General features: G+C 45.6%; 1 protein-coding gene across 8 annotated transcripts in view; it reads left to right on the top strand.

Moving 5' to 3' along the window:
- Positions 1-24,154, top strand: part of MFSD6 (major facilitator superfamily domain containing 6) — a 41,712-nt gene extending 17,558 nt beyond the window's left edge. For 5 of the 8 annotated variants that reach the window (XM_064157784.1, XM_064157766.1, XM_064157775.1 and 2 more), the window contains 5 exons: positions 5,395-5,492; positions 13,706-13,867; positions 15,567-15,665; positions 19,152-19,432; positions 22,076-24,154. In XM_064157784.1, the coding sequence (XP_064013854.1) occupies positions 5,395-5,492; positions 13,706-13,867; positions 15,567-15,665; positions 19,152-19,432; positions 22,076-22,258 (823 nt within the window). In that variant the 3' untranslated portion in view covers positions 22,259-24,154. Of the gene's footprint in view, positions 1-5,394; positions 5,493-13,705; positions 13,868-15,566; positions 15,666-19,151; positions 19,433-21,801; positions 21,854-22,075 lie in introns of all 8 variants that reach the window. The other 3 variants (XM_064157793.1, XM_064157801.1, XM_064157811.1) reach the window with 3 other exon arrangements.
- Positions 24,155-24,314: the final 160 nt, after the last annotated feature.

Raw genomic sequence — 24,314 nt, 5'->3', positions numbered from 1 at the left:
CGGAAGGCATTAATTAAAAGGGGAGATGACATTTCTGATGCACAGCACAAAGAACAAGTTTGCTTTCTTAACTGTGCAATACTGACTTTTTTCATGGCTTCCCATGTTTTCTTCAATGAATGCTTGGACTTGCTTTGCCTAAAGGCAGCTTAAACCAGCTGTCTATGGACTTTGCATCTATCTGGAAGCAACATGGCTTGGTCAGATGTGTTGGGAGGAGGAACTTCCTTCAAGCTTACCCTGTTGAAAGTAAAAGAATCATAGAATGGGTTGGGTTGGAAGGCACCTCCAAAGGTCATCTAGTCCAACACCCATGCAGTGAGCAGGAACATTCTTCCCTAGATCAGGTTGCTTAGAGCCTTGTCAAGCCTGGCCTTGAATATCTGCAGGCATGGGACCACGACTACCTCTCTGGGTAGCCTGCTGCAGTCTTCTACCACCCTTGTGGTGCAGATCTGGTTCCTAATATCCAGTGTAAATCTGCTCCTCTAGTTTCAAACCATTGCCCTTCATTCTATCACTGCAGGCTTTTGTAAACAGTTCCAATTCAGTCTTCTTTTAGACCCCCCTCAGAGACTGAAAGGCTGCTATTAGGTCTCCCTGGAGCCTTCTCTTCTCCAGGCTGAACAACTCCAGCTCCCTTGGCCTGTCCTTGCAGAAGTTCTCAGGCCCCCGATCATCTTTGTGACCCTCCTTTGGGTCATGACCCGCTCCATCAGATCCATGCCCAATGCAGTACTGCAGGTGAGGTCTCACCTGAGCAGAGTGGTAGAATCCCCTCTCTCAACCTGCTGGCCACATTTCTTTTAATGCAGTCCAGGATGCCACTGGCCTTCTAGGCTGCAGGTGCCCATTGCTGCCTCATGTGTAGCTTCTCATCCACCAGCACCTCCAAGTCCTTTTCTGCAAGGCTGCTCTCAATGTCATCATCCCCTCAGCCTGTACTGAGAGCAGGGGTTGCCCCAACCTTGGTGCAGGACTTTGCACTTTGCCTGATTGAGCCTCATAAGATTGTCCTCAGCTCACCTCACCTCTCCAGCCTGTCCAGGTCCTTCTGAGTGGCATTCTGTCCTTCCGTCTTATCAGCTGCAGCACTGAACTTGGTGTCATCTGCAAACTTGCTGGTACTGACTTCCCTATATCTGTGTTATGGCAAAATGCTCAAACCCAGCCTTCTAGTGGTGAATGTTTGGGTTTTTTGATATCACTTTCATGATGGAAATGTGGCAGTGGGAGCTTAGCTGTGTGACAGATTATCAAAATTAATAACCTGTATTAATTTTGATATCCAGGCGATGATTATTAATAACTATGAAAAGTGTTTATTAACATTAAACTCACCAGAAAACTTATTCACAAGGTCCAAAATACACAGCTTGGAAATTTATACATGCAGTAAGCAGGCAAAACAAGATCATTTATTTCTTAAAGTGCCAAATGCAAACATTATACTGGAAGAGGAGATTCTTGTGCTTGGTTATACCTCACGTGGTTAATTGTACTGCTTATCCGCTAGAGGACACAGGAACCCCCTTTCTGCTCATGGCAGAAGGCAATTAATGAATTAGAAGAGGCTGTAAGTATTTACTCACAAAATAGTATCAGACAGTACCCAAAGCACATGGAGGAGTTGCTGTGGGCAGTCTCAAAGCTGTTGGAGTTTCCCAGGCTCTTTCCTCAGGAAGCTGGGAGTCTATAGCAGAGCCTCTGCTCTGGTTCCTCTTGATTGCCAGTTCAGCAGAAGCCTTGCAGAGGGGCAGGCAGGATGCGATGCCATGTGCGGTCTTGGCGCAGTGGCATACTCGTTACGCAGGCTGATCGTGTGCAGGCATTTAGAGCCTGTTCCTGGTAAGCTCTCCAGGGTGTGGAGTTTCCAGGCAAAATTCAGTATGCAAAGAGAAGGCAGCAGCACACTGTGCTACCTGCTCATCCCTTTTATCAGCATCTGCCCGAGACTGATGGGGCATTGGGCACAGATTAGCCAATCAGAATGGCACTTTGCCAGGCTTGACCATTAGGTGAAGGCAGGGCTTTCGCCCTCCCATCCTGTGATTGCTTCCCCCAGCACAGAAGGAGGAGGGGAGGGGGACATGTCCTGGCAAGCCAGAGTCCTCCTTTCCCACAATTGCTTCTCCCACGCAGAAGAGGGAGGAGAGCAGAAAAGCATGCCTGGGCAAGCCAAGGCATGCATAAGCCCATTTTTAGCCTATCAGGCCTACCATGACAAGCTGTCAGCAGGTGTCTTTGGAGACCTCAGGTGCTAACAACATGCTGTGTTTTTGTGATTGTAGTTCAGTCTAGATAAATTTCAGTCTGCTTTTAGAGAATAACTAACTGCTTTTATAGGATAACTGAGAAAGCAGCACAAAGAGTAATGAGCCCTTTCACAGTGTCTATTCTCACACCTTAATGATCAATTGCATTTATTTCACTTGTGCCAAACCAGGAGTCAATCAAGAAACTGTTTGGATGACAAATTATCCTTGTCCTCAGATAGAATCTTTAATGGTTTCAATGGCATTTTTTTTCCAAGCAAAAATGGTGTTTCGAATGAAACCTTTGTTTTCTAAATGCATCTTAAAAAAAGGCAAAGGTTGCTGGATGCATAGGCACCCTGGAGATGAGCTAACCTGAATCTGAAAACTGGAAGGGGAAGAGACATCAGGGTAAAAGTGCAGTGGGAAATGCACTCTCACAAGTAGTCCCTGCGCTTCATTGTTTAAAAACTGTTAGAGGAGCTTTTTCCTCCTCGTTCTGAGATGCAGCATCTGCTGCTTTTCAACAGGATGGTGAAGTTTTATCCTCAGGCATGTTGTTGTAAACCATATTGCTTCTGTGGGATGTGTTTTTAGAGTAGTTCTGAGCAGTTCACAGATACCAGGGCTATCAACTTAGATTAATTGGGGTGAAATTAATTCATCTTATCAAAACCTGCACCAGGCTTACATTAAAATGGAAGAGTGAATCTCTTAACAGTTAGAAAAAAGGATTGGAAGAGTTGTTGAATATGCTTAGAAAAGGTCTATCTGAAATATTGAAAGTATGACCAGAAGGAGGAGGCAGTTTTCCCCCTCTACTCTGTTAAGATCCCACCTGGAGTACTTGTCCAGTTCTAGGGCCCCAGCATAAGTGGGACATGGAACTGCTGGACTGGGTCCAGAAGAGGCCATGAAGATGAGGAGAGCCTCCCCTTTGGGAAGAGGCTGCAAGAATTTGGGCTGTTCAGCCTGGAGAAGAGAAGGCTCCAGGGACACCTTATAGCAGCCTTCCAGTACCCAAAGGGGGCCTATAAGAAAACCAGGAAGGGACTTATTACAAGGGCTTGTAGCAATAGGATGAGAGGGAATGGATTGAAGCTTGAGGAGGGCAGATTTAGACTGGAGATCAGGAAGAAATTCTTCACAGTGAGAGTTGTGAGGCCCTGGAACATGGTGGATGCCTTCTCCCTAGAGGTGTTCAAGACCAGGTAGAATGAGGCCTTGAGCAACCTGATTAGTGGGAAGTGTCCCTGCCCATGGCAGGGGGGTTGGAACTAGATAATCTTTAAGGTCCCTTCCAACCCAAAGCATTCTATGAATCTGTGAAGTTTAATGTTTAGTTAAAAACTGTGGATCTGCTGTCCCTTGGATTTTTTTACATTAGGATTTTGAAGAGAGTGTTTAACTTGAGCCTTGGTTTGAATACATTTGGAGTGGGCAAGAGAACAGTTGATGTATTCTGTGTAGAGCAGACTGGCAAACTGCATGTGTACTACTGATTTCTGGAGCAGGCAGGTATATTGCAACATGTTAAAAGAGTCAAGTGCAAACAGATTCACAGGTTGCACTGGGTTGGAAGGGACCCTCAAAAATCATCTTGTCCAAGCCCCCTGCAATAGTGAGCAGGAACACCAAATACAGCAGGTTGCCCAGGGCCACCCCCCGATCTTGAATGTCTGCAGGGATGGAGCTTCACCACATCCCTGAGCAACCTGTTGCAGTATCTCACCACTCTCATTGTAAAGGGCTTCTTCCTTATGTCCAACCTAAATCTACCCTGCTCCAGTTTCAAACCGTTAAACCTCATCGTAGAATGGTTTAGATCAGAAGGGACTTCAAAGGTCATCCAGTGCCACCCCCCCAAGATAGGCAGGGACACTTCCCATTAGAACAGGTCACTTAAGGCCTCATCCAGCCTGGCCTTGAACACCTCCAGGGAGGAAGCAGTCACAACCTCCCTGGGCAACCCATGCCAGTGTCTCACCACCCTCACTGGAAAGAACCCTTTCCTAATATCTAATTTGAATCTCCCCTTTTCCAGTTTAAACCCATTACCCCTCATCCTGTCATTGCAAGACCTTGTTAATAGTCCCTCCCCAGCCTTCCTGTAGGCCCCCTTCAGATACTGGAAGGCTACTACAAGGTCTCCTTGAAGCCTTCTCTTCTCCAGGACGAAGAGCCCCAACTGTCATAGCCTGTCCTCATAGCAGAGCTGCTGCAGCCCTCTGATCATCTTTGTGGCCTCCTCTGGACTCGCTCCAGCTGTTTCATGTCCTTCTTGTGTTGGAGGCTCCAGAACTGCACACAGTACTCCAGGTGGGGTCTGACAAGAGCGGAGTAAAGGGGCAGAATCCCCTCCCTTGCCCTGCTGGCCACACTGCTCTTGCTGCAGCCCAGCACACAGTTGCTGTCTGGGCTGCACTCACACTGCTGGCTCATGCTGAACTTTTCATCAGCCCAGACCCCCAGGTCCTTTTCCTCAGGGCTGCTCTTAGCATTTGCCACCCAGCCTGAATTCATACTTGGGATTGTGCTGACCCAGGTGCAGGACCTTACAATTGGCCATGTTGAATTTCAGGAGATTGGCCTGGACCCAGCTCTCCAGCCTGCCCAAGTCCCTCTGGATGGATCCCTGTCCTCTAGCAAGTTGACTGTGCTACACAGCTTGGTGTCATCTGCAAACTTGCTGAGGGTGCACTCAATTCTTCTGTCCATGTCGCTGACAAAGATGTTAATCAGCACTGGTACTAGCACTGACCCCTGAGGGACACCACTTGGCACTGGTCTCCAGGTGGACATTGTGCTGTTGATCACCACTCTCTGCATGTGATTGTCCAGCCAGTTCCTTATCCAGCAGTGCTCCACCCATCTAGTCCATGTTTTTCCCATTTTGTGACCAGGTTGTCGTGCGGGACAGTCAAATGCCTTAGTCAGGTCCTATAAGCCCTTCTAAACAGTCCTTCCTCAGCCTCCATGTAGGTCCCCTTCAGATATCAAAATGCAGCTCTGAGGTCTCTTTGGAGCCTTCTCTTCTCCAGGCAGAACAGCCTCAGTGCTAGGAGATGTGCTCCAGCCCTCTTACTATCTTGGTGACCCTCCTGTCCTGACTTCTCTTTTCCTTCCTTCCTCACTTTAGAGTGCTGTACATTGGCCTTGCCTGCAATACAGCTCGATACATTTACATCTCCTATCTGGAAAACGCCTGGACTGTTCTCCCGATGGAAGTGCTTCAAGGTAAGGCAGTGCAGAGCACCCTACCCCCTGTAAGACAGGTGCCTACATTGTTCCTGTGTTCAAGCAAACTGTCATTAAGTCCAAATTGGGTATTTCTCTTGATTTATTTTGCCCACGAATACCCTGGAGTACCCAGTTTCATTAAACTGTTTATCTTAGGGAAATAGTTGATGTCAGAAGGGTGGGGTTGCATGTGATTGTGCACAGTTCTGTGTATACTCAAACAGGACTGAGACCAACACACCCTTTAACCAAACAAAGGGGCAGAGGCAGTAGCTGGCTACACACCTACTGCAGATCCTGTTTGGTGGTGAACAGGAGCTTTGTTACTTGCAGAAGGTCGCAGTTCTTGGAAGGATGCCATCAAAATAAGGAGCACAGTCTGCATCGTTCTGGCTCGGTTAAAAGAATTTATAGTTGTTGAGGGTAGTGTTCAATCACCCTTTAGACTATATATATATATATATTTAATATCTTAGGGAGGATTTATTTCAGAGAATCATAGAATGGTTTGAGGTGCAAGGGACCTGCCATAGACAGGGATGCCTCCCACAAGACCATCCAAGGCCCTGTGCAATCTGACCTTGAACAGGTCCAGGGAGGAGGCATTCACAATCACAGAATTAACCAGGTTGGAAAAGACCTTCAAGATCATCGAGTCCAACCTGTCAGTCTCCCTGAGCAACCTATTTCAGTGTCTCACAGCTCACTACTGAGAATTTATTTCTAATATTCAGTCAAAATCTCCTTTCTTCTAACTCAAAGCCCTTTTAACTTGTCTCATTACTACAAGCCCATGTAAACATCCCTCCCCAGCTCCCCTGCAGCCCCTCTCAGGTACTGGAAGGCTGCTCTGAGGTCTCTCAAAAGTCCTCTCCAGGCCAAACAGGCCCAGCTCTCCCAGCCCATCCCTAGAGGAGTGATGCTCCAGCCTCCAGACCATCCTTGTGGCCTCTTTTCACTAGCTTTGTCTGTGTTAATAGAGCTTCTTTAAGTTACTTGCCCTGTGATTTAATTAGAAAGACAGAGGTGTAATCTACAGAAAAAATAATTTCCACCCTGTTTTCAAGTCAAAGAAGTCTTTAAAGCCTTCACTGCAATTTTAAATTGTTCTGACTTCAATTTCACAGCAGTTTTGGTGCCTTTGCAATGGGTACCACTTCTCAAACCCAGGAGACATCTGGGCTATTTTCTTTCTGTTTCCTCGTCCCTGAAGAATACTGAAAGATTTGAGTTTGCAAGTTTGCAAAAGAAATTTTAAGTGCAGAAAATGTTTTCCCTGCTCTTAAAATGAATGCTACCCTCTCTGTTAAAGCCAGTATTTTGTCCTTATCTCTTCAGTTACTTGGCATTAATGTTTTCTGCTAGTTTTACAGAAACCTTTGCAGAGTTGATTTAACCTTAGTTCTAAAATGGCCATTGGAGAGCACTGTGTCCATCTTTCCATATGCACAGCAAGAAATTTGTGTCCTGGCTCCTTTCCACCCTGCTAACAAAACCAGTTTGTTGTATTACATCTGCCACAACAGGAGATTTCTGAATTTTGTTGTTAAACTCCAAGCCTCAGCTCTTGAATTGCTGCTTCATCATTCATACTAAGTGTGAAAAGAAGAAAATACTGCAGGGAACCTGAAGAATGTGTATGTGTTATATATACTCTTGTCTGCCAAAACATCCACAGGGAACAAATGATGAATAGAAAGATTTGGATATTACCTTTCTGGGTAATCCTCTTTCAAAGACACCTCAGCTCAATAATAGAGTTAAAAAAAAAACCTTGTGTTTTCACAATACAGCCATAAATTTGTGCCTAGAAGCATTCCATAGTCATAGAATCACCCAGACTGCATGTGACCTCTAAAGATCATATAATCTAACTCCCTTGCCAGGGACATCCTCAACTAGATCAGGTTGCCCAGAGCCCCATTGAGCCTTCCCTTGAACATCTCCAGGGATGAGGCCTCAGCCGCCTCATGGCTGAGACAGAAGTTTCTTTCACTTTGAATCATGGTTTTATTCAGCTCAAATTTCAACATGAGTTGCTTAATATGTGTAGGTTTGATTTTACAGCAAGGCTGCGAGGGAGCTGTTTTGGTGAGTTTCTGTGGGGTGTAGTCTTGAGTAATTTGAGATCTATGTAAAAAAAAAGAAGACCTTCAAAATAATTATTTCTCATAAATATATCAGCCAGACTTTCTATATCTAGTCAGCGCTGAATCATGGACTCTTGGGCTAATCTTGCCATGTGCAGTTATTTATAGTCAGCAATGAGAAACTGGGAAAGAAAACAGACACACATGCACACACAGCCCTGCACTCTGGGCCCCAAAGCCTCTTTGTGTTCTGCAGGCACTCCTCAGCCCTGCGTTTACCATAGATTTATAGATTCATAGAGTGGTTTAGGGTTCAAAGGGATCTTAAAGGTCATCTAGTTCCAACCTCTCTGCTGTTACAGGGACACTTTCCACTAGACCAGGTTGCTTAAGGCCTCATCCATGGTTTGTTAGTGTCTGTGAAGTCCATATGTACACTGTGTCTTAATTACTGCCACTCCATTGCTTACCTTCCAGTAGTGTCATTTGAGTGATGCTGAATGGGACATGCAAGTTGCATATATTTAGAACCACTGCTGAATTTTTGCCCCCGTCTGTGCTTTTGCATTCCTTGCTCTTACTGATTTGAACCATTTTGATTCATTCCTTTTGCAGCAGTTCCCAAATCCTATTTCTGTGAGCTCTGCTTTCCTTCCTACACATCCACTGAAACTGTTGGTATAGGTAAGGTTCAGCAGATCAATGGGCCAAGGCCAGTGAAATGAGGTTCAACAAAGCCAAGTGCTAGGTCCTGCACTTGGGTCACAACAACCCCATGAACACAACAGGGTTGGGGAAGAGTGGCTGAAAACTGCCCAGCAGAAAAGGGTGTTGGCTAACAGCTGGCTGAAGATGAGCGAGTAGTCTGCCCAGGTGGCCAAGAAGGCCAACAGCATCCTGGCTTGGATTGCAATAGTGTGGCCAGCAGCGGCAGGGAAGTGATTGTTCCCCTGTACTTGGCACTGGTGAGGCCACACCTTGAGAACTCTGTTCAGTTTTGGGCCACTCACTACAAGAAAGACACTGAGGTGCTGAACAAGAAAGACACTGAGGTGCTGGAACAGGTCCAGAGAAGGGCGACAAAGTTGGGGAAGTGTCTGGAGAACAGGTCTGGTGAGGAACAGCTGAGGGAACTGCAGTTGTTTAGCCTGCAGAAAAGGAGGCTGAGGGGAGACCACCTCACTCTCCAACACCGTCCCTGGAGGTCTTGGAAGGCCAGGCTGGATGGGGCTCTGAGCAACCTGATCTAGTGTGAGGTATCCCTGCCCATGGCAGGAGGGTTGGAACTAGATGATCTTTGAGGTCCCGTCCAGCCCTGACAATTCTATGGTGATTCTGATTCTAGTGACCTGAAAGGAGTCTGCTATTGGTCTCTTCTCCCTGGGAGCAAGTAGGAGAGGAAACAGCCTCAAGCTGCACCAGGGAAGGTTTAGGTTGGATATTGGAAGAAACATCTTCACTGAAAGGGTTCTCAGACACTGGAAGAGGCTGCCCAGGATTTAATCCCTATCCCTGGAGGCATTTAGAAGAGGCAGAATTGTGGTGCTAAGGGACATGGTTTAGCACCAGCCTTGGTAGGACTCGGTGATCTTAAAGGTCTTTTCCAACCAGAATCATCCTACAATCCTGTAACAGGTGACACCTTATATGAAATGTGGTGAGGTGGAAGCTCTTTGTTTTGTTCAGTGAGTTTTTTGAGAGGGGGAGGTAGGAGTTGTAGCTGTCTTGCATATTTAAGTTAGGAGTGTTTAAAAAAAAGAGAAGAACAGGTTGAACAGAAGGTGTAGGTGCCAGGTGGCTGCATCAAAATGATAGGTCTTTTAAACAAATTCCTTGACAAAGTCCCTGTTCTAATGGTCCATAACTCTCTTCCCAGGCTACCAAATCCTGTGTTAAATTCCAGTCCCATCAGCTGGAAGGATTTTAAGCTCAACAGCAGTTTCAGCTGAGTTTTAGAAAGATTTTACTTTTATTTTTACTGTTTCTGCAACGGAACAAAGAGCTTCAAACTGGAAGAAGCTCAATTTAGAGTAGACATTAAAAGAAATTCTTTCCCATGAGAGTGGTGAGGCATAGGAAGGAACAACCCCAGGTAGCAGTATAGGTTGGGGTCTGACCGGTTGGAAAGCAGCAAAGGGGAAAAGGATCTGGGGTTACTAGTTGATGGAAGGTTGACCATGAGCCAGCAAGGTGCTCTTGTGGCCAGAAGGGCCAATGCCATTCTGAGGTGTATCAGTAGGTCGAGATAGGTTCTCCTGCCCTTCTACTCTGTCCTGGTGAGACAACATCTGGAGTACTGTGTCCAGTTCTGGGCCCCTCAGTTCAAGAGGGACTTCGAACTGCTTGAGAGAGTCCAGCACAGAGCCACAAAGGTGATCAAGGGAATGGAACATCTCTTTCTCAAGGAGACCCTGTGGGAGCTGGGACTCTGTGGCTTTGAGAGGAGGACACCGAGAAGTGACCTCATCAGTGTTTATAAATATGTAAAGGGTGAGTGCCTAGAGGATTCAGCCAGGCTCTGCTGGCGGTGCCCAATTGACAGGACAAGGGACAATGGGTGGAAATTGAGGCATAGGAGGTTTCATTTAAACACGAGGAGGAATTTTTTCCCTGTGAGGGTGACAGAACACTGGAACAGGCTGCCCAGGAGGGTTGTGGAGTCTCCCTCTCTGGAGATATTCAAAACCTGCCTGGGTGTGTTCCTGTGTGATCTGGAAGGGGGGCTGGACTGGATGAGCTTCCCAAGTCCCTTCCAGTCCCTGACATTGTGTGATTCCGTGATAATAACAGGGTATACAGAGAAGCTGTGGAGGCCTCCAGGCTGGAGGCATACTGGTCTGGTAGCAGGCATCACTGTCCATGGCAGGGAGGGCACTGGGCCTAGATAGATGATCCTGAAGGACCATTCCAACCCCAAACATTCTGTGATTCTATGAGTACAAGGAGGATTGTCCCCATGTGCAGTGCAGAAGGGCACAGAATGATTTCTGGAGGATGACTGCAGACCTCTGTTGATTGTAGTAAGATCCATGCTGTGTTCCAGTTGCTGGCTGTTATTGGCTTGTGGAGGACTCTTTAAGTGCGCCAAGGAGCAAATGAGGAGACTTCAACGCTGTAGTTCAGAGTTTTGAATCTGTCTGTTGCATTGGTTTGCACATGCAGTGCATGGGAAAAAAAAGAGCTTAACAACTGAAAATGTCGAGACACCCTTGCAGGTTGATGTGTGTAGTGTGCAGCGTGTGCAGGTGTCATCAGGCTCAGAACACACAAGCAGTTGTCTTCACCGTGCACTTGGCGGTGAAGTTTTGCTATGCTCATTAGCTGCAATTTTTTATCCCAAAGCCATGGCCCAAATTCCCTGCTAATAGCTATGCCAGCTCCTCAGTTGCATTAACAGGGGTTTGCTAAATTCCATAGCTCTGTTGGTAACCTGAAAATGAGCTATTTTTATTTGACACTTCTCCAACAAACCCCGAAGCAAGAAGTGGCTCCCACTTATGCTCCAACAGAGTTGTGTTTAGAGAGCAAAATGCTTGTGTCTGTCACTGACAAAGGTTAGAATATATCTATTGAAATAAATTTACCTCTCCCCATGGCTCCCAACTCTTGGGTAGGAGAACTGTTGGAGTGAGTCCAGAGGAAGCCACAAGGGTGATCCAAGGCCCCAGTACCTGAAGGGGGCCTGCAAGAAGGCTGCAGAGGGGCTGTTTACAAAGGCCTGCAGTGATAGGATGAGGAGCAATGGTTTGAAATGAGAGAAGAGCAGATCCAGATTGTATGTTAGGAACAAGTTCTTTAACATGAGGGTGGTGGAGCACTGGAACAGGATGCCCAAGGAGGGAGTTGAGGCCCCATCCCAGGAGATATTCAAGGTGAATCTTGGCAAGGCTCTAAGCAAATCTAGTGGTGAATGTCCCTGCTGACTGCAAGGGGTTTGGACTAGATGACCTTTGGGGGTGCCTTCCAGTCCAAACTATTTTATGAGTCTGTGAAGTGGGAACACCCTCTTCTATGTGTATTGCCTGGGAAAGGTGGAAACATCTAGGAACCTGTTAGTTGAGTTATGGCCTTTTGTTTCCAAACACATACAGGGATATTGTTCTTCATGCTTCAAATCGTTTCGGATGTGGGTTTGATTTGCCTGGCTTTAAAACTTAACTTACTCCTTAACTGCTGATAAAATGGAATGTTTGGCACTAACTGATACCCTTCTGAAAACAAACCCACATTATCTGTGTTAGACTGGCTTTGCTTTCTTACTGGGATAGTTCTTGGTTGCTATTAGATTAGACGTTAGGAGGAAATTCATACCCATGAGGGTGGTGAGGCATAGGAACAAGTTGCCCAGAGGAGCTGTGGAGGCTGCAAGCCTTGAACTCTTGAAAGCCAGGGTAGATGAGGCCTTGAGCATAGTGGTCTGTAGGAGGTATCCCCACCTATGGCAGGAGGTTGGAATTAGAGGATCTTTAAGGTTGCTTTCAACCCAACCCATTCTATAATGCTGTGATTTTCAGTGCACACACAGCCCTGCATTAAAAAAGTGTCAATATTCAGTGAGTTTGAAAACTCTGAGTTGTTGGCATGCAAAGACCTGTGGGTTTTAAAGCCTTAAATTGCAAGTGGGAAGGTGAAACACCCTCATCCTTGGGAGAGAATTGTACTTTTTACCAAGGTGATACACAGGTCCCTCCCAGGTTGGCATTCTGTGACTCTGTGACCGTTACCAGACCCAGCTGTGCAGTGTACGAAGGTGGCCTTTACCAGCCCGAAGCTTGAGGCATTTGCATTTAGATGCAGAATGAAATTGAGTTGTATGAGCCTCGAGGACATCTGACACATCTGTGCCTGAGCTGTTTCAATACCACACAGTGCTATTTAGCATTCTGCAGCTAAGCAAAATCCAGATTAATCTGGGAGTGTATTACAAACCCACATGGTTTCTTTTTTTTTAATTAGTCTTCAGCCTAAATGCCCAAATAATGCCTGAGTGTCCAGCTGTTCAGTAGCACGTCAAGTGCAGAGGACAGAAAGATGTTGACTGAGTCATCACTTATGCCAGCATTTTTTCAAACTGAGGCAGTAGAACTTCACCTTTTGTAAGCTGTGAGGATCTGTTTTTAATACCACTCAAATAAGGAAAAAAAATGCTCCCACTCAGTCTGAGGGTGGCAAAATAGTTCAGGCTTATTGAATGTGTGACGAGCTACAAAGCTATTTTGTTTATCCAGCTTCTCCATGACCCTGTCTTTTCCTGTTCTGTTCTTTTCCCACCATGTGGGCACTCAAAAACTTGCTCCACCTGCAGCATCTTCCTGTGTGCTGATGGCCATTCCCTTTAACTCTTCTCCTTCTGTTGGTGTTGAGTTCAAAGAGAGTTTGCTTGGGGGAGGTTAGTTTTGATGGAGAGCAAGAAGGGAAGGAGAGGATTCGTTCTTGCCTCCAAAATTCACTGATTCATGGAGTGGTTTGGGTTAGAAGGGACCTTCAAGATTATCTAGTTCCAACCCCTTGCCATGGCCAGGGACTCCTTCCACTAGTCCAGCTTGGTCAAGGCCTCATCCAGCCTGGCCTTGAACGTTTTAAGGGAGGCGGCATCCACAACCTCCCTTCAGCAACCTGTTTCAGTGTCTCACCACCCTCACTGTCAAGAATTTCTTCCTAATGTGAGATGGATGCCTCTGAAATGACATCTCTGACATTGGATTTTGTGACCTTTGCAAGTGCCTTCACTGTGGCAATAAGGAAACTGCTGAGAGGCACCAATTCTGTAGTTGGCTGCAGCTTGTGAAATCAGGACCATATTTCAAACCCCCCTACGTCACTCTTGAAGGGACGAGGAATCTGGCAAAGACAAGTGCTTTATTTCGTCTTCCTAGGGTCTCTGCCTCAAGAAGAGAAGTGAGATGATTTCAGAGGGGGAAAGAGCTATTGCCAGACTGTACAGGAGTCGTTGTGTGGCTTGGTTGCAAGAAACTCATTAGCGGGAGCTGGTTTGTGCCTCACAGACATTTGTCAGTGAAGGGATTTTGTGATGTTTCTCTTCAGGAGTGCTCCAGCTGCTGTGAGGTGATGGCAGCATGCCGTGAACCCTGTGCTCTTCACAATGTTTCTTCTCTCCAGGTGTCACACACGCGGCTATATGGGCAGCTTGTATCTCCTACCTTAGTGCAGCAGTGCCACCGGAGCTGAGAACATCAGCCCAGGGAATTCTCCAAGGGCTCCACCTGGGCCTGGGCAGAGGATGTGGGGCTATGGTTGGAGGAGTTCTGGTCAATTATTTTGGTAAGAAAAAATTGTCTTGAAATATTTATTTGGTGAAGTTTTGCTTTTACTCAGCTACCAGCTTTAAACTTATTTATGTGTAGAGGGTTTGAGAAGTCACTCCCCAGATAAAATTTACCAGGCCAGCTCAGATGGTTTGCAAGTTAGATAAAGCTAAATTTACAAGCATGTATACAAAATATATTTACCTGGATTTACAATTATGTACAATTCAGAAATAATACAGAGATCAAATCCTCCCCTGTACTCGTTTGAGGCTAATTTTTACTGAGAGAAATTAAATCCTTAGCTGTGAGAAGAAAGTTAAAAACAGTAATCTCTGTCCCTCAGTTTTCTGCTGAGAAATGCAGCTAGTCAAGATATAGATAAGATGGGCACTTCACACACACACTGCTCAGCTCTCACTTTGGGCTGCACCTTCTTTCTGGCAGTCTGCTCTCTCTGGCTGATTCTGCCTTTAGATCTCTAATGCACCTAACCCCTTTTTCCTCTAACCTCCTTCCCGTCTTTTTTTTGACATCTCACCTCAGATCTCTAGATTAATCATGTGAGATATATGTGCGTTGAGCTGGTTATTTCTGAAGGGAGAGAAAGAGGGAGGGGAAAGGGGGGTTGGGTTGGGAGCCCTCCTGGAGACACTGATTGTTTCTGGGAGAGGTATTGTGTTTCTGTGTTACTTTTAATTGGGAGAGGTATTGTGTTTCTGTGTTACTTTTAATTTGTATATAACTGTATATATTTGTGTATATATGCTTTTAGATTGTGCTAAGCTGTAAATATAGCTTCATTCTTTCATTTCCATCTGTCTGAGTCTAGCCTGGGTGATTTTTCTTAAGGGGGGGGGGGGCAGGTAATACACAAACCATCACCCTAGTTAAAGAAAGCCTAGAACAGGTCACCACCACCACCTTCTCTCCCCGCAAATAGAAAACCAGCAAGGCTCATGTGTTGTCAGTAAAAGGTTAGTACATGGTGTGGAGGAGTCAGGGAGGCAAAGAACAGTAAAAGAGCCAGAGCCTAAGAGAGTGAAATTGTTTATACGTGGCCAATGTATCCCTCTTAGCAAATCAGTGAATAATGGAGATTTGATCATTATTACTGTTTTACAGTTGGTGCTATATTTTATTTACATCCTGCACTGAACTTTCAGGCAAGTCCTGATTTCTCTTATTGGAGTTTTCCACTATGCCTTAAACTGCTACATTATGTTTAAGGTATTGTTGTGTGTTAAAGACTAGTTGACTTTAAGTAATGGAATCATAGAACTGCTTAGGCTGGGAGGTACTTGAGGAGATCTTCAGCCCAGGTTGCTGATCAAAGCAAGGTCAGTACTGAATTCAGAGCAGAGTGTTTGTGGCTTTGTCTTGTCAGCCTTACAGATTGATTAGCTATGTTGTGCCTAGATATTTTTAGTGTTGTCTGAGCAAAGCTTCAGCCTGATCCTTAAGTAAGATGAATGAATCCTTTGCAAGAGAACAGGTTGATACTGTGCAGCCTCTTGATGAACAAATGGGAATCTAATTATTTGCTTAAAAATCCTTTACAAAGCCTGTTGGAGAAACGTTGCGGGAGGAAAGTAGAATGAACCAAGCTAATAAGAGTCTGCACGGGACAATGCTCACCCAAGCATAGAGTGCTGACTCAGTTTAGTAAGTAAGAAGATTTTCCAAGGAGAATAAGAAAAATAATTTCATTACAGGTCCTGCTGCCACGTTCAGAGGAATAGGGATGGCTTGTTTAGTGATCCTTCTGCTGTTTGCACTGATCCAGTGGCTGTTGGTTCCTGATGAAGAAGAAGGTAAATATTTGTGTCACTAAAACACCACAAAATCAGAGCTGGTGAAAAAAGGTATCTCTGAACCTGCTCCCTGCAGCTACCATTCTGTATACTTGGTGTCTTCACAAAACTTTGTTTGCAAGTGAGACCTTTTTTCCTGAGCAGTGATAGAAACTGAAGTGGTGTGCTGCTGCTGTAAGGACAAGATTGAGTTCTTGGATGTCAATAGGAGGAAAGCATAACATAGGTCCTTTTGGTCCTGAGAATCCCTTGGGCTGCTCCTAACAGCTGTAGCAAGTCATTTCAGTTTTTGAGGTCACTTTGACCACTGTATGTTCTCATTCTATCACTGCAAAACACTTCTGCCAGAAACTGTAGAGATGGCTTCAGAGAACACAGACTTTTATAGCTGCTTCAGTTCTGTTCTGGCACCTGGGAAGTTTCCCCTCAGGTGGAACTTGGAACCTTTTCATGTCTGTCTTTATTAATATAAAGGCTAATCAGAAATTAAGTATGATGGTGCAAAGTAAAGTATTTACCATAAATCTTATTCTTAGAAGGCAATAAAACTAAAAATCTTTCAAGAAATGAATTTGTGAGCTGCATTTTACCCAAATGTTACTTTCCAACATCAGCTTTGAGTATAAAATGGTTAGTTCTTGTTAGGTGGATGTTAAATTAATTGCCCTTAGCTAGTTGCTAAGTTGCTTCTACAGAGCTGTTCAAATATTTGTTTTTATAGCAATTTCTTCACCAATGATAGTGGCAAAAAATGAAAAGATGAGTAGGATATTTGCGGTTTTAGTTTGTCATCAACTTTTGATTCATTACACATCACCCTACAAAAGAATAGCTTATTCTTAGTGGCCTCACTCCAGTTAGTTTGCATCAGTCTTTGGTTTCTGTTTGATACACACAGAATCACAGAATGTCATGGGTTGAAAGGCACCTCCAGAGATCGTAAGAGTCCAACCCCACTCCAAAGCAGGACCACTTAGGGCAGGTCACACAGAAACATGTCCAGGTGGGTTTGAAGTCTCTCCAGAGAAAGAGACTCCACAAGATCTCTGGGCAGCCTGCTCCAGGCTTCCAGCAACCTCAGTAAAGAAGTTTTTCTCCTATTAGGATGAAATTTCCTATGATTGAGCTCACGCTCATTGCCCCTTGTCCTGTCACTCATCATCAATGAAGAGAATCTGGCTTCATCCTCCTGACAGCTGCCCTTCAGATATCTGTAAACATTGATAAGGTCCCCTCTCAGCCTTCTCCTCTCCAGACTGAACTGCCCCAGGTCTCTCAGACTTTCATCCTAAGAGATGAAAGTCCCTTGAGTGTCCTCATAGCCCTCCACTGAACTTTCTCCAGTAGTTCCCTGTCCCTCTTGAACTGGGGAGTCCAGATCTGTACACAATATTCCAGATGTGGTCTAAACAGGGCAGAGTAGATGGGGAGGAGAACCTCTCACACTACCTCCCACCTTAACAGTGTGTGTCTTAAAATTGAGCATGGCAGTAATGAGCCTGCTTTCAGCAAGACCAGTTGGATGAGTCAAAATTAAGCCATGTGGTCAAATGTGTGCAGGATTAGTCCCTTCACTTCTTTACTACTAGAGAAGATCCAGCCATTGCTTAAAATACCCAGTACTATCTAAGTCTGTAAACTTTAGAATTTTGAGGAAAATAGGATATTTTTAAGGAGTAACATATTTCTACTAGGAGAAAATATTTCTGCAGACTGGTAGAGAACACAGAGCTGTTACTGAAAATGCCCAGCAGTGTCTTACAGACACAGATTGCATCGACTTGGAAGGGACCCTCAAAGGTCATCTTGTCCAACAATCCTGCAGTCAGCAGGGACACCTCCAACTGCATCAGGATGTCTAGGGCCACAGCGAGTCTGGTTTTGAATGTCTCTTGGGGCAGGGCCTGAACCACATTCTTAGACAGCCTGTTCCAGTATTCACCACTCCTTGTAAAGACCTTCCTCTGTTGTCAACCTAAATCTGCCCTGCTCCAGTTTCAAACCACTGCCCCTCATCCTATCACCACAAGCCCTTCTAAACAGTCCTTCCCCAGCCTTCCTGTAGGTCCTCTTTGGACCTATGGCTGTAAGATGTCCCTGAAGCCTTCTCTTGTCCAGCCCAAATTCTTTCAGCCTGTCTTCATGGGAGATATGCTCCAGCTCTCTGATCATCTTAAGATTGAGAGCGGCAGTTTTAGACTGGAGATTAGGAAGAAATTCTTGGCAGTGAGAGACTGGAACAGGTTGCCCAGGCTGTGACTCTATGAATCTTGGTGGCTGCTCCATCAGGTGCATGCCTCTATTGTGTTGGGGACCCCGGTGCAACACTCCATGTGAGATCTCACCAGTGCAGAGCAGAGTGGCAGGATCGTCTCTCTCAGTCTGCTGGCTGCACTGCTTTTGATGCAGCCCAGGATGTGATTTAATTCTTTTTAGTTTGTATTCATGTCCATCCCTTTTCATATATAATTCCTTCTCATGTATAAGTACCCTTACTTTTCAGGGTGTAAGGCACATTGTGTTGGGTCACAAGAGTCATTTCACGGGTTGTATTTCAAGATAGTTGTGAAAACTCTTTCAGATTATCAGAAGACCTTATATCTAAAGGTTCTTCAGATCCTTTCCCCTGAAACTGTGACAGCTACCTTGTCTCCTCTAAGGTCACTCACTACTTGTGTTCCTTTCTCACAAACTGCAGAACTCCATTTGTAGCTCTGGAGGGATAGTTTGCTTCTCAGAAAAAGAGATGAAGGTGTAGTACAACTTTTCTCAGGAAGGCAGATCAGTAGGTCTAGAAATGTCCAGACCAGAAATGGCTGCTTTGATGATGAGAGCCATGCAGCCTTGCCCTGTGAGGTGGTTCCTGTTTGCAGCCAGTGTTTTTGTAACATAAAAGCAGGGATTTCTAATAGCTTCCTGGGAAGAAATGGAGCACTTCACACTCTGTAACCACCTCCTATTTCTGCAGACTTCTAACACATCACACTGCAGGCTGCAGGGCAGGTGACATCCACGTGGTGCTTCATTAACCAGGCTGTGGCAAGTCTCACTCCTGGCTCCTTGTTGTAGTGCTCTGCCTTCAGTATAGTGATAGCCGCGTTCATAGAGTCATAGAATGGTTTGGGTTGGAAGGGACCTCCAGAGGTTATCTAGTCCAATCCCCTTGCAGTCAGCAAGGACATCCTCCACTAGATCACACTGGCAGTTCCCTCAGCAGAGCCAGGAGGAATTGCCATCTCTCCCTACATGCATATGTTAAACTGGGAGAGGGCACTAAATGATTGGCATTGTAAAGATTGTGACCTTAGTCACAGAAAGAAAAGAGCACGTTCAAACTTGCCACATTGTTAGTAGCAGAAACTGAATGTTAGGCACAGAACCATTCAGGTTGTTCTGAAAGCAAGAACCATTCTGTGTTGGTTGGCAGCTTGGTGGGGTTTGTAAATTTGTTTGCCTTGCCACTGATTGTTTTGTTTCAAACTTCAGAAAAGGCAATGCTGGCGGAAAGGATCCCAGTGCCTTCCAGTCCTGTTCCCATAGCAACCATTGACCTTGTACAGCAGCAAGCAGAAGATACCGTGCCTCGAACTGAGCCCAGACTCCCTCTGAAGAAAACAAAACACCAGGAAGAGCAAGAGGATGTGAACAAGCCTGCCTGGGGCATCAGCTCTTCTCCTTGGGTCACCTTAGCTTATGCTGTCTACCAGATAAAAGAGATGGTTAAACTGTCTAAAACCAATCCAACATCTGAGAATCAGCCTTTGCAGGTAATCTTCTAATCTACAGGAACCTTTCAAGTATTTGCTAGGTGCTCAAAAACCCATCTAGCTGTGTAAATGTGTTAGCACCTGGCAGGTATCCTCTGTCAGCTTGTAACAATTTGGAGCTGTGACACAGCAGTTGAACCAGTGTGTGAACCAGAGTGGGCTTCTATGTATAGGACAGCAGGAATTACTTTCTGCAAGTATTATCTTCCTGAATATGGAAGGAGAGGGAGAGATCTAGAAAGGCATGGTTTTACAGGCTGGGCTGGACTTGAATTCCCTTTAAGCTGACATTTGATTTCATGTGATTTGGAATCTGGATTATGCATTCTGCAACGTGTACAGGGTAATTGAACACAGGGATGTACAGCTGCTTAACAGGGTGTAAAATGACTTCTGTTCAGTTTTGCTTCCTTGGCTGCATGGTAGCTGAAGTAGCTGTTCCAGACAACCACTGACGGGATACAGAGACTTCTGGGGTCTCCTTTTTACCTAGAATTTCACCAGATAAGAGCCATTCTGTGATCTATAAAATCCCTGGTTGCTGGTGCTTGCTTACACCATTTCTCTTCAGTCTCTCACACAAAATAACTTCATCAGGATGGATCTTGGACTATCTCCTAATGCTTTGGCCATGCCTTTCAGAATGGAGCTGAAGAATGCTGCCGAAGCAAAGTGGAGAAGTGCTGTCAGTGCAAGCTTCAGAGCAGCATGGTTGATGTTAAAACCATGGTGCTTGCCTGTCTGGAAGGGAGTGGCTGAGGTTCCTTCTTACGTACTCAGCCAGACCTGAACACAGAAATGCTTTTTCCAGTACTGCTGCTTTTAGAAGTGGGTCATTTGGGACAGCAGCATGAATCAGCAGAGCAGAGCTTGGAGGAATTTCACCTGCTTAGCCATTTCCTGCCTTTATTTGTCTTTATGCTTAAAGATATATTTATAGGCACATCTGCTTTAGATTGGTTGGGGTTTGTGTTTGGCTTTGCTCCCTGAGTCAAAGAAGCTATTTTTTGTAGTAATTCTGAAGATCCCACATGGTCTGTGACACCTAAAGTAATTTTTCCAGCCAAACTGTTCTGCATCCCACTGGTGAATGTCCTCAGGGTGGTGGTTAGCATCAGCTGCCCCCTTTTAAATCAGGGGAAAGCAGTTGCACAGAACTTCCATGATGAAGATGTCCAGAAAAACAATGTTTTGTAGTTGTGTGTTGTCTGAGGGAAACTTGTCCATACTTGCTGGACATCACCCAGCTGCTTCTCTGACAGCTAGGTAGAGGCCAGAAGGGCTCTCCTGTCTGTTCTCTGTGGCACATGAGGTCTTCATTGTTCTTTCCTTCCTTAAAGTATACAGTGCTGATAGAAAAGTAGTTTCTTAGATGAATAAAATGGCCAAGGTTGGAAGGGATCTCGAAAGTCATCCAGTTCCAATGCCCCTGCCATGGGCAAGGACACCTCCCACTAGACTAGGCTGCTCAAGGCCTCATCCCTCCTGGCCTTGAATGCCTCCAGGGGTGGGGCTTCTTGTCAATCTGCTGAAATTCAGTGCACCCCACAGTACTATTTTATCTATCATCCATATTCTCCAGAAATCTCTGATCCCTCTTCCAGTGCCCTGAAAGGACAAAGGTGCTCCAAAACATTTTAGGGCTTGTGCATAGTCATTTATTTTAGGCTGGTGATAACTAAAATACTAAAATTAGAACCAGATCTGCCCAGCTTTTTCACTAAATTGGTTAAACAGCCACCTCTAAATGAAAATGAACCATCTGGAAGGAGGGTCAGTGCACAGGAAATGGACTTAGTGACAAAACGTACTTAATCTTCGTTGAGATTTTGGCTTGGTTTTGCTGCTGCTTGCTTCAAGCAGAGGGTAATCCTTGTCATATTTTCTGTTCTTAAGTGCAAAACAAATAATTTATGTCATAGAACCATAACAGTCTAGGTTGGAAGGGACCTGCAGAGGTCATCTAGTCCAACCCCCTCTGCAGTCAGCAGGGGCATCCTCAACTAGATCAGACTGCCTCAGAGCCTTGTTGAGCTCCACCTTGAATATCTTCAGAGATGGGGCCTCAATTCCCTCCTGGGCAACCTGTTGCAGTGTCCCACCACCCTTGTGATGTGCAGTGCATGAATGTGAAGGCTTGCAGCTTCACCCTGAGCCATGTGCTCTTCATGTCCTTTAGGTGAGGCCTGTTTGAGTGGACTGGATGGAGTGGTCGATCAGCACTGCAGAAAGGCTGAGCAGTGTCTTGGGGAGGGAGCTGTTGAGGAAAGCATAAAAAGCTATGAATTGTTTAGTGAAAAGAATGATCTTGTCTGAACACTTTGAAGTCCAGTTAATTGTGGTTTTTTGTCCCCTTGAAACACAACAAGTTTGTTTTTTGCATGCTTCTTGGGAAAGTGCAGTTAGGAAAAGAGATGGAAGGTAAGTGACTGTCTGCTTGCTCTTGGTGTCCTCTGGATTTCAATGTACTACTTTTTGCTTTGCTGCTTTGAGTTTGATTTGTTCTGTTGCGGGCATTCAGAGTCAGTGCTTTGTGACTTTTCAGAAGTGCCTGAATGCATCCTGGGGGTAGTATTCTGCTGGGAACAGTGCTCTGAGGGTCTGTCCTGACTTTGTGCATGTTGTCCTCTCCCCTCTCGCTAGAAAACCAGTGAGGATTGCAGCGCTTCATCAGCCAGCTCAGCAAGACAGCCTCCAAGCCAAACAGATTCTGGGCACTCCAGAACTTGTTCAGCACCGACACCTCCAGCACCATCCGATCCCCATGCAGACGGCGACTGCCTTGTGTTGGATCATGCTGCTCAGCCTGCTGCTGCAGGGCCCTGAGGGGCCCTCATCTTATCAAATCTCCTGCATGGAATTCTGCTTCTCACCTGGGAAACGCTGGAGTAGAAGTTCAAAAGTAGGACTTCCTTCATCTTAACGATCATAATGTGATGCAGTGCAAGCTTTTAACTATATAAAGAATATTCATACAACTACACCACAGAGCAACATGAGCAGGGAAGCCAAGAGTTTGGAGTTGCTGAGGGAAGTGATGTGGCTGGATCTGACAGTGGGAAGAACTCTTGGCTACTTTGCTAAAGCTGAGTCAAGTGCTATGAGATTTCTTTGCAGTCTGTGAAAGGAGTTCACTCCTCATATGTTGAGGCACAGAGCATCTTACTTCAATTGAGTGATCTTCTTTGAATTTGCTCCACAGACGAAAGACTTTTTGGGAGAGAAACTTGAGTTTCCCTGCATTGTCTGTTAGAAAATCTCAGATCCATTAAACACAGGAACAGGACCAAACTGTCTCTGTAAAGATTTCTCAGCAACAGAGTAGCTGCATGATGGATGGAGTCACACTCACGTATTCAGAGCACGTTTGTGAAACTAAGATTACATTGTCTGAGATCAAGGTTTACTTCTCCAAAGCAAAGGTTTGGCACTGGAGGGAGTCTTCTGAAGGTCACCTCTGTGCTCACAGCCCTTTGCTTGGGCACAGGATGTGTGTTGGGCTCATTTTAGGTTTGATGTGTTTGGAGTAGAATCTTTGCTCAGGATTGCACAACGCAAGACTGCTGAAGGTTTTCAATGGACAGGCTGCCGTTCAGGGGGTGATGTATTTCATCATCTAGACAATGGTTTATTTAATGCAGTATGGTTACTGTGGTTATTTATTCAGAAAACTGTAAGCTTTAAGTGCCTAGGGAAGATGGAGGGGGTAGGGAGGAATCATGTAAAACTTATTAGAATTATAGAGGCAAATCTGTGGAGCAGAGTGGGAGATTCTCAGGAGGAAGCAAACGTAAGTCAGCTGCAATAGGTTTAGTAAATTGCTTTGCCCAATGTCCAGACACTGGAAGACCTTGGATGCTGTTGTGTTGTGTTTTGCAGACAGCTGACTGGCTGCATAGTGACAGCTGCTCCTGGAGGGGAATACTTGGGCTCAGGGAGGAGTCTGGGTGAGTTTAGTCAGGAGTGTTTTGTCCCTTTTGCTTTTATTAAGAGCTAGTTCTTGGGAGATTCTGAGCGTTCAGCTCCTACAGGACCACGTGCAGCTGAGCCCTCCATCAAGTCAGATGTGTGTGTCAGGGAAGGTGTGTGCTGTGGGGCTGTGCAGTGATCCAGAGGCAGGACTAACATCAGCACGGGGTCAGGGGAGAGGAAGACGGCAGCAGCAAAGCAGGAGGCATCCTGCGCTTTGACATCCAGCTAGCTTGACCAAATGGGTGTCCCATAGCTGTGCTTTAGCTGTGCTTTTAGAACAACCCATGTTCTGGTGGTGCTTGGGACCAACACCATAGACAAGAAGAGATATCAATGACTAGCCACTAGTTAACTTTTTTTGCACTCAAATGTACTGTACTCACATAAATCCTCATGACTTGTCTAAGTGTCCTTTAAAATCAGAAATGTATTTATTGTATCTTTGTATATCCCGGGGGAGAGCTAAAAGACTGAACAGGGGACAGGACGGAAGGATGCTCGAGATCATCTGGAGGCAAAGCAAGCATCTGTGGAGTTGATGCTGTTCCCTTGGCTGCCGTTGCTGCACAGCAGCTGGCTGGAAGGAGAGCTTGCCCACTGTGCTGACACCTGGGAATCGTGCGCTCGGAATGCCTGCTGCTGGGGGAGTTGTTTGGTCGTTCTGTGTTGCACAGCATACTGTGCACCTGGGGGTTGACATTTGTGACACTGTGCAAGCTGTGGTAAGAAATATAAACCATTCGTAAGGTATTGACTCCTCTCTTTGTCTGCTGCACTTACCTGGGCTCCCGTTATGGTGCCAGCAGCCCACACAGTCACCTGCACTGAAAATCATTCCCTGATGATGCCCTTTTGCTAGGTACACTGAGGGATGTTGCCTGGAGGACAGTCAGCCTAGAGCATGGGAACT

This window comes from Pogoniulus pusillus, chromosome 2 (assembly GCF_015220805.1).
Source record: "Pogoniulus pusillus isolate bPogPus1 chromosome 2, bPogPus1.pri, whole genome shotgun sequence".
Classification (NCBI taxonomy): Eukaryota; Metazoa; Chordata; class Aves; order Piciformes; family Lybiidae; genus Pogoniulus; species Pogoniulus pusillus.
Note: the sequence above shows the minus strand (reverse complement) of the source record. Positions and strands in the feature narration are given on the sequence as shown.